The sequence below is a fragment of the Oncorhynchus keta genome, chromosome 29, assembly GCF_023373465.1.
Source record: "Oncorhynchus keta strain PuntledgeMale-10-30-2019 chromosome 29, Oket_V2, whole genome shotgun sequence".
NCBI classification, from domain to species: Eukaryota; Metazoa; Chordata; class Actinopteri; order Salmoniformes; family Salmonidae; genus Oncorhynchus; species Oncorhynchus keta.
The window spans coordinates 7,616,269-7,631,063 of NC_068449.1; the positions used below are offsets into that span (position 1 = coordinate 7,616,269).

At 39.0% G+C, this 14,795-nt stretch overlaps 1 protein-coding gene and 1 long non-coding RNA gene across 3 annotated transcripts; one reads left to right on the forward strand and one right to left on the reverse strand.

Moving 5' to 3' along the window:
* Positions 1 to 4,119: 4,119 nt before the first annotated feature.
* Positions 4,120 to 5,665, forward strand: LOC118362267 (uncharacterized). Its single transcript, XR_004821166.2, has 3 exons — positions 4,120 to 4,346; positions 4,570 to 4,724; positions 4,820 to 5,665. It is a non-coding gene; the product is annotated as an uncharacterized LOC118362267 (long non-coding RNA).
* A 4,773-nt stretch (positions 5,666 to 10,438) lies between these two features.
* LOC118362015 (CD48 antigen-like) lies at positions 10,439 to 14,277 on the reverse strand. Of its 2 annotated transcripts, none has more exons than XM_035742228.1 (5): positions 14,145 to 14,277; positions 13,588 to 13,881; positions 13,223 to 13,480; positions 10,673 to 10,833; positions 10,439 to 10,585 (listed from the first exon to the last, which is right to left on the reverse strand). In XM_035742228.1, the coding sequence occupies exons 1-5, from the start codon at positions 14,191 to 14,193 to the stop codon at positions 10,502 to 10,504; spliced, it is 846 nt and encodes a 281-aa protein (XP_035598121.1). In that variant the 5' UTR covers positions 14,194 to 14,277; the 3' UTR covers positions 10,439 to 10,501. The 2 variants fall into 2 exon arrangements, with proteins under 2 accessions (XP_035598121.1, XP_035598120.1); XM_035742227.1 differs by having other exon boundaries at positions 10,439 to 10,588.
* Positions 14,278 to 14,795: the final 518 nt, after the last annotated feature.

The window sequence follows — 14,795 nt, forward strand, 5'->3', positions numbered from 1 at the left end:
GTAATTTTGAAGGCAAAGTTACCAATTTCGAAACTTAAATTTGAACAATAACATGTTTTTATAACACTTACTGATAAGCACCACTATAGGTAGGGTAGAGCACAATCCTTTAGGCCTAGTTAACCATCGTGCTTAGACCCCCACTACTCTCATATCTCATTGTCAGAAACTAATTAGAATCAAACCAGCTTTTTAAACAGGGTATTTCAAATCCTCAATCCAACAATCACAAAGTGAAGTTGAATGCGAATCTGATGTGCAAAATAAGTTTAATCGGATGACATACGCAGCTCACAAAGAGAGACATAACCATTCCTAGAACACCCCCCCCCCCATCCCTCATTGACCTGCACAATCTTCCAAATATGACACAAATGCCCCTGTACATTTCACATGAAGTCCTATTGGTAGGCTGGTTCTAGATCTGGTGGTGCTGTTTCACCAACACCTTACGTAGAATGTATGCACACATGACTGTAAGTCGCTTTGGATAAAAGCGTCAGCTAAATGGCATTTATTATTATTATTATTATTATCTATTGTCATGACAACAGCAATAGTATTTTGCCATAGAGCACTAGGATTAGGTCCGGTGCCTTCCATCTACTGTACAGTCAAGATGGCCACAATAAAACAATACAGTGAGCAAAATGAGCCCTGAGCTCTGGCCTTGGAGATGTGGTGATGTGTATGTTTAGCTTATTACGTATACATTCGTCTTAGGTCTCTCTTTATGTAGTGTTGTGTTGTCTCTCTTGTCGTGATGTGTCTTCTATCCTATATTTTTATTTAATGTATTTTTAATCCCAGGCCCCCATACCCGAAGGAGGCCTTTTTTTCCTTTTGGTAGGCCATCATTGTAAATAAGAATTTGTTCTTTTAACTGACTTGCCTATTTAAATAAAGGTTAAAAAAAATAAAAAATAACATTCAGCTTGCTGCAGTTGGCAGACACCCTGCAGTGGCTTTCCCATGCATGTGGCGAGACTAGAAGCCATAGGCTATATGATCAACTGGAGCAGAACCACCATTATTCAAGATAAGAAGACAAAAACAACAATTGTCCTTTTCCTACCAGCCACCGACTGCTGATAACATCTTTATTGAGGAAAAATGTACTTTAATACGACTATGATGCGGTTGTCTCATCTAGCTGTCTTACTGTAATATGAATACACTAACTGTAAGTCGTTCTGGATAAGAGTGTCTGCTAAATTACTATAATATAATGTAAATGTAACAATTATATTATACACATCTGTAGGTCTTGGTGTATGTGTTGTATTGAAATGTTACCCAGGGAGAGGTGTGTGTGTGTGTGTGTGTCAGCAAACATGGTTGTTTGCTCAGTGAAGGTCTGTTTTAATCTGTTTCTGTGGTTGCACCTATTTGCTTTTGCCCTATCCCGCTTGCTAGATTGAATCCCAGAGCTGACGAGGTAAATATCTGTCGTTCTGCTCCTGAACAAGGCAGTTAACCCACAGTATGTTTATCTCATTCTCTAGCAGTATGTACGTCTGACAACACTCATATGTAGAGACACTGGAGGTCTTGAAGTTATGGAAATCTATGGCATTTACTGACATATCATGCAAATATCCCCATATTGTGGGAAGATGAGGCATTTTATCTACACAGCAATAGCTCAAAGCCCTGCAACAATAAAGAGTGATACTATTTACAGAACTGTGTGTCTTACGCAAATTCAACAACTGTCCTTGTAAACAAACAGGAATAAACGAGTAAGATATGAGAGATTCATAGGACAGGACAATTTTTCTAAGATGGTATAAACTATACATAATGAATGTATTTGTTCCCTGGGAGATTTGTATTTTGTAAGAAACATTTGTAACCCTTTAAACTTTGTTTAGTTTTGGTTGCTGCTTAGTTTGTGACACATTTGTTACCTGTTAACATACATGTGTTACCTGTTACACATTTTTCAGTCACATTTGGTTGCTGCTTAGTTTTTAAAATCAAATGTATATAGGCTGTTTCTTCTCATTTAACAGATCACAAATGTGTGTTAACAGGTTACAAATGTATGTCAACAGATTACAAATGTGTGTTAACAGGTTACAAATGTATGTCAACAGATTACAAATGTGTGTTAACAGGTTACAAATGTATGTCAACAGATTACAAATGTGTGTTAACAGGATACAAATGTATGTCAACAGATTACAAATGTGTGTTAACGAGGAATAAGGTACGGACCTCCAAGAGGAGAAAGGAAACGAAGAGGTCAAAAAGGAGAAGAGCTGATTCTCTGGGTGAACGACAAGGTTAAAGACCGATACCAGAAGAAGACTGAGCGCATCTATTACAATGAGGAGCACAAAGAAGACAGACTGGTGTACAAGGAGGCTTATGAGATAACCCGAGTGGAGAACGAGAGACAGAAGCTGGAGAAACGCTAGGCAGATTAGCAAATTTAGGCATGACATACCAGCAACAACCACTGACCAAATTGTGAAAGACAAGCATTGTAATTGTGAATTCTGTAAAGTGACTATGGAAGAGGTGAAAGAATGATTGTTGTCCATTTATTTGAAATAAGATAAATAGTTACTTTTGCCTTGTTCACGTTCATAACCTGTTTTTGCTAACATTGCACTACTTGTATTATGTCATTTCTAAACACTGTTTAGCATGGCAAATATCTGTTAAGGAGTGGAACGATACCAGGCTAATCCTGACTGTGATGCATACGGTAAAGTACTGTATTTTTTTGTGCCTAAATGCTGTAATATCATAATGAATATGTTTTATAGCTAGAAAATAGTCCTGTACTAATACAATGGGGCATATAGCTAGATTTAAATTAGCCTACTCTAATCTGACATTTACAGGAGCACACTCTGTTGCTTGTAATTCACTGTAAATGTACAATGAAATACTCCCTGAAATCTAAATGTAATAAAAATAGTACATTTTTGCATAAAATATGTTTTTCAAATTCATCACAAAGAACGTTGGCGTGACCTTGGACAACCCCCTGTTGTTCTCTGCAAACATCAAAGCAGTGACTCCCTCCTGCAGGTTCATGCTCTACAATATCAGTAGAGTACGACTCTACATCACACAGGAAGGGGTCCTGATCCAGACCTGAAGCTAGGACAGCAGAGTCTCTGCACATCTTTTGAAAATGTGTAAGAGGTGCGTGACTGGCTGCAGGGAAGTCAGGCGCAGGAGAGCAGAACTGGGTCATAACCGGAGCAGTTTAATAAGCAAAACCAACGGCACCCAGAACAACAAAATCTGGGTACAAAATAACCCGTCGCGAACCAGTCAGATGCACAAACACTTTACAACAAACAATTTCACACTCAGACATGTGGGGGGAACAGAGGGGTAAATACACGACAAGTAAGGAGGGAATGTAAACCAGTTGTGTGGGAAGACAAAACAAATGGAAAATGAAAGATGGATCGGCGATGGCTAGAAGACCGGTGATGTCGAACGCCGCCCGAACAAGGAGAGGAACCGACTTCGGTGGAAGTCGTGACAAAATGTCTGAAACGCTACCTCTTTGAAGAGTATCTTAAATAACTCTCACTCCGCGTCTGACACCCTCCCCCCCCCAAAAAAAACTAACAAACAGTTGTCTATATACACTTTTGTTTTTCCACCACTAGCACAGACTCTGCCGATAAATACTTTGTTAAGGGAAAGTGTACTTTATAAGATTGTGATGTATTGTGTTGATGTGATGTGTTGTCTCACCTAGCAATCTTAAGATGAATGCACTAATTAATTGTAAGTCGAGAATCTGTTCAATTACTCAAATGTAAATGTATAAATGCAAAGAGGAAATTAACAACAAATTAGCAACAGTTAATATCATAATTAACATAATTATCAACAGCTAACAGTTATGTAAACAAATAAGAAATTATAGTGTGGAGAAAAAGTGAGAGAGCAAGAAATGATTCAGGTGAACCCTAATGAAAAAGTGAACAAAAGTATGAACAAAGTTAACATTAGAGAGACAGAGTGAGAGAGTCATTCACTGAGTTGTCAGCTACACAAAATTACCAAAAGTATGTGGACACCTGCTGTTGAAACATCTCATTCCAAAATCATGTGCATGGAGTTGGTCCACCCTTTGCTGCTTTAATAGCCTCCACTCTTCAGTGTGGGTTGCTGTGATGTCACAGTGAACTGTTCAGTTAAAGATGGCTGGATGTTGTCTGTCTGTGACAGCGGTCAGTGTACACTGTCACAACAGTCTCCGTCACTAACCGGTGGTAACATGACCATCTCCGTATTGACTGGAAGGATCCAATGCTCCAGCAGCAACCACGTCAGCACACAGACCATCTCTCAACCCATGGAGGACTGTAAGTACCATTTAGCCTCCACTTTCACTGTGTACCTCTATCACTGTTTAATAACCTAATAATAATATCATGTGAATTCAAGTTAGGTCAAAGTTTTGACATCATTATTGTGATTCTTCTCTAGTTAAGATTGGAATAATTCTGCCTGAAACTATCATTGTATGAACACTGTTCTTTGTGTGTGTGTGTGTGTGTGTGTGTGTGTGTGTGTGTGTGAACTCAGGTACTGGTAATGTGAAAGCCTCAGTGTTACCAGTTGGCACCATTGTGGGTTGTGTTACTGGTATATTACTCCTAGTTGCTGAGTTACTTGGTGTTGGGTACATCAAACATACCAGAAGACAGAAAATCCCTAAAGAACAAAGTCCACTAGAAGAGGTCCCTGCTCTGTCATTCATTAATCTATGCATTAAACAAGACAATAGTTTTAAATAACAATCATTTAAATGTTGTAATGTTTCATATCCAAACAGGTCATTGTTCCAAGAGTTTACAACTCAGTGAAGACCTCACCAGGGAGAGAAGAACCTCAGCATCTCCTTACCAGAACCACACCCCTCTCCTGTCCAGAACCACAGCACTCTCCTGACCAGAACCACAGCACTCTCCTGTCCAGAACCACATCACTCTCCTGTCCAGAACCACAGCACTCTCCTGTCCAGAACCACAGCACTATCCTGTCCAGAACCACATCACTCTCCAGAGATACAGACAGTCTACTTCACTGAGAGGAACCAGCACCAGCAGAACATCTCCAAGTTGAAACAGGAAGTGCTTCTCCAGACATTAGACCAAAATAACAGAAAATAACTGCCTCTGCACTGCATCATCTCATTGAGTCACTGAGTTACATCAGTTCTTGACCTTGTACAGAAACCACGGGACATTGCACCACCTAGTGGACATCAATAATACCAGCAGAGTAAACCTCATGGCTTCATTCATCAACATGTCTAGATTCATCAACATGTTGGGAAGTTGTTTTAGACCAAGATATTTATATGTTCTAGTATGTGTTATTACAATACCACAAAGCCCACGTTTTTCCAGATTTGTCCAATCCTAAATGAACCCCTGGCTCAGGTTTACACCACATTGATTGTAGGATCAGATAGGTGTACCAGTCAGCAGTAACATGGTATTAGTTCCACCTACCCATCAATGTTGTGTATATGAGAGGGCAGACTTGACCTCATTAGGCCACCGTAGATGGATTCTTTAACACATTTTATCTGTCAAGACATCAAAGTCATACGTCTTTTTTAAAGAATTTGTTCCTAACTGACCTGCCAAGTTAAATAAAGGTTCAATAAAACAAATAGATATATCAGTCATCTTTTTAACTGGGACACAAGTATTTATAATCTCTGTACCAATAACCTGATACTTTTTACTCTGCCTTGTCCTTCGTCTGAGTTTGGAAGACACTGGTAGCTACACTACATGACCAAAAGTATGTGGACACTGTTCAAATATCTCATTCCAAAATCATGTGCATTAACATGGAGTTGGTCCTCCCTTTGCTGCTTTAACAGCCTTCTCTCGTCTGGGAAGACTTTCCACTAGATGTTGGAACATTGCTGCAGGGACTTGCTCCCATTCAGCCACAAGAGCATTAGTGAGGTCAGGCACTGTTGAGCGATTAGGCCTGGCTCGCAGTCGATTAGGTCTGGCTCGCAGGTGTTCGATGGGATTGAGGTCAAGGTTCTCTGCAGGCCAGTCAAGTTCTTCCACACCTATCTCGACAAACCATTTCTGTATGGACCTCGCTTTGTTGATGGGGGCATTTTCATGCTGAAACAGGAAAGGGCCTTCCCCAGACTATTGCCATAAAGTTGGAAACACAGAATTGTCTAGAATGTAATTGTATGATGTAGCATTACGATTTCCCTTCACTGGAACTAAGGGGCCCAGACTGAACCATTCAAAACAGCCCCAGACAATCATTCCTCCTCCACCAAACTTTACAGTTGGCACTATGCATTGGGGCAGGTAGCGTTCACTTTGCAACCGCCAAACCTAGATTCGTCTGTCAGACTGCCAGATGGTGAAGCGTGAATCCTCACTCCAGGGAACGCTTTTCCAGAGTCCAATGGAGGCGAGCTTTACACCACCGACCCTTGGCATTGCTCATGGTGATTTTAGGCTTGGGTGCGGCTGCTCGGCCATGGAAACCTATTTCATGAAGGTCCCAACCAACAGTTCTTGTGTTTACGTTTCTTCCAGAGACAGTTTGGAACTTGGTAGGGTGTGTTGCAAATTTTACTGCTTCTGTGGACAGTTGTCTTTTATACAGGTAACAAGCTGAGATTTGGAGCACTCCCTTTAAGAGTGTGCTCCTAATCTCAGCTCATTATCTGAATAAAAGACACCTGGGAGCCAGAAATCTTTCTTATTGAGAAGGGGTCAAATACTTATTTCCCTCATTAAAATGCAAATCAATTTATAACAATTTTGACATGTGTTTTTCTGGATTTTTGTTGTTATTCTGTTGTTGTTATTTACTCCTGAGGTGCTGACCTGTTGCACCCTCTACAACCATGGGATTATTATTATTTGACCCTGCTGGTCATCTATGAACATTTGAATATCTTGGTCATGTTCTGTTATAATCTCCACCCGGCACAGCCAGAAGAGGACTGGCCACCCCTCAAAGCCTGGTTCCTCTCTAGGTTTCTTCCTAGATTCTGGCTTTCCTAGGAAGTTTTTCCTAGCCATCATGCTTCTACACCTGCATTGCTTGCTGTTTGGGGTTTTAGGCTGGGTTTCTGTACAGCACTTTGTGACGTCAGCTGATGTAAGAAGAGCTTTATAAATACATTTGATTGATTGATTGATCTAGTGGTTAAATCAGACATTTAAAGATTTATATTGATTCATTTTTTTCATATTCCTAGTCAACAGGTACATTGAAACAGCAAGGTGTGTTTACATCATTCACACTTCTTACAGGTTCCTTCAAGGCTGCACATTCAACAGGACATCAGGTCAACAGGACATCAGGTCATCAGGTCAACAGGACATCAGGACATCAGGTCAACAGGTCATCAGGTCAACAGGACATCAGGTCAACAGGACATCAGATCAACAGGTCATCAGGTCAACAGGACATCAGGTCAACAGGTCATCAGGTCAACAGGACATCAGGTCAACAGGACATCAGGTCAACAGGACATCAGGTCAACAGGTCATCAGGTCATCAGGTCAACAGGACATCAGGTCAACAGGTCATCAGGTCAACAGGACATCAGGTCATCAGGTCAACAGGTCATCAAAAGGAGAAAAATCAAGATGGCCAAGATACAAAAAAGCAAAAGTGCAGGTTGATACCTCATGAGGTATAACTGCCGTACCCCATCACACCCCAAAATATAAGCTGCTTTACTTCATTGTAGTAAACAATGTAATTGCAAAGAAAAACTGGTTAAATGTCTTATGGCTTGAATCCCGTTAACGGGATCGATATGACAACAGCCAGTGAAAGTGCAGGGCGCCAAATTCAAAACAACAGAAATACCATAATTAAAATTCCTCAAACATACAAGTATTTTACACCATTTTAAAGATAGATTTGCTGTAAATCCAGCCACGGTGTCGGATTTCAAAAAGGCTTTACGATGAAAGCACACCAAACGATTATGTTAGGTCAGCACCTAGTCACAGAAAACACAGCCATTTTTTTCCAGCCAACGAGAGGAGTCACAAAAAGTGGTCCTTCTGTAGCTCAGTTGGTAGAGCATGGCGCTTGTAACGCCAGGGTAGTGGGTTCGATCCCCGGGACCACCCATACGTAGAATGTAAGTCGCTTTGGATAAAAGCGTCTGCTAAATGGCATATATTATTATTATATATTAAAATTAATCGCTAACCTTTGATGATCTTCATCAGATGACACTCATAGGACTTCATGTTACACTATACATGTATGTTTTGTTCGATAAAGTTCATATTTATATCAAAACAATTTCAGTATACATTGGCGTTTTATGTTCAGTAGTTCCAAAACATCCGGTGATTTTGCTGAGAGCCACGTCAATTTCCAGAAATACTCATCACAAATGTTGATGAAAATACAAGTGTTATGCATGAAACTTTAGATAAACTTCTCCTTAATGCAACCGCTGTGTCAAATTTCGAAAAAGCTTTACTGAAAAAGCACACCATGCAATAATTTGAGTACAGCACTCAGATAACAAAACAAGCCATACAGATATCCGCCATGTTGTGGAGTCAATAGAAGTCAGAAATAACATTATAAATATTCACTTACCTTTGACGATCTTCATCAGAATGCACTCCCAGTATTTGATTTGTTCGATATTTATGTCCAAATACCTCCTTTTTGATCGCACGTTTATCCCAGTAATCCAAATTCATGAGGTGCGAGCAGATGAAAAGTAAAAAAGTTCCGTTACAGTTCTTAGAAACATGTCAAACGAAGTATGGAATCATTCTTTAGGATGTTTTTATCATAAATCTTCAATAATGTTCCAACCGGAGAATTCCTTTGTCTGTAGAAATGCAATGGAACGCAAGCTACCTCTCACGTGAACGTGCGTGGTCAACTCATGCCACTCTGGCAGACCTCGGCAGGTTTTTGCCGCCGTTCTGTTATACTCACAGACATCATTCAAACAGTTTTAGAAACTTCTGAGTGTTTTCTATCCAATCTACTAATAATATGCATATATTAGCTTCTGGGACTGAGTAGCAGGTAGTTTACTCTGGGCACCTTATTCATCCGAGCTACTCAATACTGCCCCCAGCCATAAGAAGTTTTAAACATGGTTAAAACTATCATTTTGATATCATGGATGGTCAGTCCTTGCATCCATAGCTCAGCCTATACATTTGAGAGTGGTTACATTTCTCCAGCCCTGTCCCTCAACTGTTTACGATACAATTAATGTGTCAAAGAATCCATCTACGGTGGCCTGACTAGGTCAAGTCTACCCTCTCATATTCACAACATTGATGGGTAGGTGGAACTAATACCATGTTACTGCTGACTGGTACACCTATCTGATCCTACAATCAATGTGGTGTAAACCTGAGCCAGGGGTTCATTTAGGATTGGACAAATCTGGAAAAATCTGGGCTTTGTGGTATAGTAATAACACATACTAGCACATATACAGATTTTGGTATAAAACAACTTCACAACATGTTGATGAATGAAGCCATGTGGTTTACTCTGCTGCTATTGTTTATGTCCACTAGGTGGTACAATGTCCCATGGATTATGTACAAGGTCTAGAACTGATGTAACTCAGTGATTGTATGATGTGACCTTCCACAGACCCCTCGGTCAAATTTGATTAATCTGTTGATGTTAATAATATTATTATTTTTCGAACCGGCAACGGACCCCAGTTTGGGAGACCCACCTTTCTGTTCTTCTCTCATGTCTGGTGATGCACTTCCTGTTTCAACTTGGAGGTGTTCTGCTGGTGCTGGTTCTTCTCAGTGAAGTAGACAGTCTGTATCTCTGGAGAGTGATGTGGTTCTTAATACATTTGCATACATTTCTAAAAACCTGTTCTCACTTTGTCATTATGAGGTATTGTTTGTCGATTATTGACGAAAAAAATAATTTCATCCATTTTAGAATAAGGCTGTAACGTAACAAAATGTAGAATAAGTAAAAAAAACAAAAACAATTATCAACACAGCAGGAAGTTTTCTCCTCATCAAAGAGCTCAACATACTTACATTACACACACATGTGCACTGCTGTGGAATGATCGGTGGGCCTGATAATGTTTAAACCACAGAGCCTGGATAGATCAGAGATAATACACTCTGGACACATGAGTTCCCTGCTGGGTAAACATGTTATCTAGCAGAGCTATCAGAGCCTACATTCAAATAAAACACAAGTTGCATTAAACTGAGACATAGCGATATGATGTTGCCACGACCAGCAGAATGAACCACAGAATTTGTAGATAAGCGCAGAGCAAGTTCATGTGTAGGGTGTGCTTCACATCAAAACATGCAGAGTTTAGTCTCATGCTTCAATGATCTTAGTTGTTGTTGAAGTCGACCCGACACGGCTCTCCCTTTAAGCAAATATACACTGCAGATAATACTAAATTAAATGTTTTTTTTATTTTTTATCCTATGATATTACAGTCTGTCATATAAGATGCTGGTCAATTGGGTGTTGCTGTCCTGGTTTCTGCACATTTCTGTAGTGTTTGTACCTCAGAAGGGCCCAGTGGATCATCAACGATGACCTGCTAAAGATGAGACATTACAACATTCAAATCATCATTTAATAAAGCTAACAATCCTAACTAATACATTCATTTCACAGGAAGTACCTGAGTTGAGTCATCTTCTTTTGAGGATATCCATCTCTTGATCTTGTTAATGGCCATTATGGTGACTGCCAATCCAACACAGACAATCACTGATCGAACAATATTGGCCGCAATGGTCCTGACTGATAATGCTGAAGCTTTGGCGTCCTTCTCACCAATACCTGAGATCAGTGGTGGAAAAAGTCCCAATTGTCACACATTAATAAAACTAAAGATACCTTAATAGAAAATGACAAAAGTAAAAGTGAAAGTCACCCAGAAAAATACTACTTGTGTTGAAGTTTAAAAGTGTTTGTTTTTAAATATACTTAACTATCATGGTAAATGTAATTGCTAAAATATACTTATTAAGTATCAAAAGTAAAAGTACTTTCAACATTTAAGCAAACCAGCCAGGGGTATCACTCCAACACTCAGACATAATTTACAAATGAAGCATGTGTGTTTAGTGAGTCCACCAGATCAGAGGCAGTAAGGATGATCAGGGATGTTCTCTGTTTAGTGAGTTCTCCAGATCATAGGCAGTAGGGATGATCAGGGATGTTCTCTGTTTAGTGAGTCCACCAGATCATAGGCAGTAAGGATGATCAGGGATGTTCTCTTCATAAGTGTGTGAATGGACCATTTTCCTGTCCTGCTCTGCTTTCAAAATGTAACCAGTAGTTTTGGGTGTCAGGAAAATGTATGGAGTAAATAGTACATCATTTTTTTTAGGACTGTAGTGAAGTAAAAGTCAAAATTATCAAACATATAAATAGTAAAGTATAGTACATACATTTTTTTAGGACTGTAGTGAAGTAAAAGTAAAAATTATCAAACATATAGTAAAGTATAGTACAGATACCCCAAAAAAACGACTTAAGTAGTACTTTAAAGTATTTTTACTTAAGTACTTTACACCACTGCCAAGGGACACACAATCTGGGTTACCTTCTCAGAGTCAAAAAGACAAGACATCACCAATACAATACTACACCAATATATTTGGTCTAATGTGATTATCATTGTTTAAAATAATCAACATTACTCTACGGCAGGTAAATGTAATTTATAAAGAAAAATGTAACCTTTATTTTACTAGTCAAGTCAGTTTTTAATTTTCACCTAAAATGACATACCCAAATCGAACTGCCTGTAGCTCAGGACCTGAAGCAGGGACATGCATATTCTTGATAAAATTTGAAAGGAAACACTTTGAAGTTTGTGGAAATGTGAAACTAATGTAGGAGAATATAACACATTAGATATGGTAAAATATATAATAATACAATTTAATACAATTTATAATACTTTTTTTTTAAAACTAATTTTATATTTTATTTTTTGTTCCTTCTTTGAAATGCAAGAGAACGGCCGTTATATCACTTAGGTGTCTAGTCGCAGTTTTGATGTTGGCCACTAGATAGCAGCATTGTATGTGCAATGAACCATTGCATTACTGTTCAAAGTGTTGTATCAAGTCTGCCCAAATGTGTCCAATTGGTCAAGTGTTACATTTTCAAGTAATAACAAATATACATTTACACACTCCCAGGAATGTCATAAATGAAGGATAATTAGTTTCCCTACAGACACTAACCTTCACACATCTAGATGGGCGGGTTCAAACTGTAGAACCCAGTTCCTACATTTGATTATAAAAATGTATCAAACAAAACTATGGTACATTTTATCTGGCACCCTCAGGATGACAAATCAGAGCAAGATTACTAAATGTAAGTACATTATTTGCCTCCAGAGGTGAATGTATCAAACCAGTTGCCGTGATAAAAGTGTTTTGTTGTTGTGCCTTCTCTTCAAACAATAGCCTGGTATGTAGCTACTGTAAATGAACAGTGCAGTTAAATTAACAATAATTTAACCTTTCTGCCCATATAAGACATGTCTATGTCCTGGGAAATGTTCTCTTGTTACTTACAACGTCATGCTAATCACGTTAGCTCAAGTGTCCAGCGGGGACACACCGATACCATAGAGGTTAAGAACAAATTCTTATTTACAATGACGGCCTAACCCCCGGCCAAACCCGGACGATGCTGGGCCAATAGTGCGCCACCCTATGGAACTCCCAATCACGGCCGGATGTGATACACATGTATCATATCGTTCAAACAAAAGTCCTTGCAGCCAAGATTACAATAAATAATTCCAAGTAGATGTTTGTGGTTCTAATTCCAAAAAATATATCCACAGGGAAAAGCACACAAAGGATATCAGAGTTATATGCTTAGGATTTTCATTTATTTAGTTTATCAACATCCAACGTTTTGACTAGGATTTTTTGTTGTTGTTGAAAGTAGTAATTAAGTTATTCATCAAAAAAATACCTAGTCAAGACATTGGGTGTTTATGACCTGGCTCTAAAATAAATTAAAATACTAAGCATATAACTTTGACATCCTGTGGATATATTTTTACAATGTATGATATCGCATCATTTAGTATTAAACAATGACAGAGGTATTACAGAACAACTGTACAATATCAACATGAGGTTCAGCTTCAAACCTCACGGGTAGATCCTTAAATGAACGCTAGAATGGTACTTACAGTCCTCCATGGGTTGATAGATGGTCTGTGTGCTGACGTGGTTGCTGCTGGAGCATTGGATAGTCCCGTTCCCATTGGAGATGATGATGATGTTGACCTCACACAGAGACATTAACTGTTGTGACAGTGTACACTGTCCCCAGCCACAGACAGACAACATCCAGCCATCTTTAACTGAACAGTTCACTGTGACATCACAGAGTCCCACACTTGTGTTGAAGAGAGATGTGACATCCATGACTGGTTTGGGAACATGATCTATAAGAACCAATGGAGTTGGGAAAGAGATACCTACATTGATGAGTGGTCTAGAGACTACAGTTGTATTAAAGAAACAAAAAGAAAACTACCAGCACAAAACTCACCCAGCACCTTTAGTCTGTAGGTGGTAGCTGAATATGTCCAGTCTCTCTGGTTAATTGCACTTATTATGTACATTCTACTGTCTGTGTTCAACAGATTCTTTATACACAGAGAATGGTTCACAGAGTTATAATCCACCTTTTCCTTGTATTTAGGAGAGATCTCTTTATCATCAACTATTATATCACTGTCCGTCTTCCATTTAAGTCCCTTGAGAATCTCAGGTTCTGCAACAGCCAGACATATTGAACCCCCCTTCAACCCATACTGGTCCACTGAAGGTTCCCCTCTGATTCCTAAAGAGAAAGGAACAGGTTCACATTTAAACCAAACTTTCAATGTTTTAAAGTACAGTATCTCATCCATGGTTTGTGTTCAGATCACACATGTTGAAAGTATCTCAAAGTATCTCATCTATGCCAATCTATGGCTTGTGTTACAGAAGGATGAATAATTAGACCTACAACAGGATCCCCAGTAGCTACCTCCAAGTCCAAGAGGTATACCTCCTTTAACTCTAGAATTCATTACATGTCAAACTTATGAAGAGTTTAGATACCTGTGATGATTTCCAGCCAACAGATGTGTAGCAGAAACAGAGTTTTCATTTCAAAATATTGATGGATTAAGTTTGACTTCCTGTCTATGTCGAAACGATGAGACCGTGTGGTGGTAAACTACAAGTAGTATGCCTTTCAGGAAGTAAATAGGTGCTCTCTCAGTCAAAGTAGGACATAGACCGTGGCTTACTAAACTCCCCTTCCCGCTCAAAGCATTTTCTATAGAAGAGCTTGTGGTTTCTCAGAAACAAGGTGGTTTGTGCTGTGGAGGTTTGGTGGAAGGAAGACCTTAGTGATGTGTTATCTGCAGATACACTGTACTGAGCATTGTTCAATATGTTAACATCTGAAATAGTGTAGTTAGTTAGAATTATGTTGAATAATTAAATGTATTTATCAATATGACTCCATTATTCTGTTACTAAATGTAATAGGCCCTATGTGTCTCTGCCGGAACATCACACACACATTATGTCATCTAATTATCACATTCTGTCATCTAATTATCACATTCTGTCATCTAATTATCACATTCTGTCATCTAATTATCACATTCTGTCATCTAATTATCACATTCTGTCATCTAATTATCACATCCTGTCATCTAATTAACACATTCTGTAATCTAATTATCACATTCGTACATTTCA

What these genes read in the sequence shown, in the direction of transcription:
- LOC118362015 (XM_035742227.1), bottom strand. Translation starts at nt 14,193, where the DNA reads ATGAAAACTCTGTTTCTGCTACACATCTGTTGGCTGGAAATCATCACA. An exon ending in CTATCAACCCATGGAGGACT is followed by an intron (nt 10,834 to 13,222) that starts GTAAGTACCATT and finishes CACTGATCTCAG; the next exon opens with GTATTGGTGAGAAGGACGCC. An exon ending in AAGAAGATGACTCAACTCAG is followed by an intron (nt 10,589 to 10,672) that starts GTACTTCCTGTG and finishes TCTCATCTTTAG; the next exon opens with CAGGTCATCGTTGATGATCC.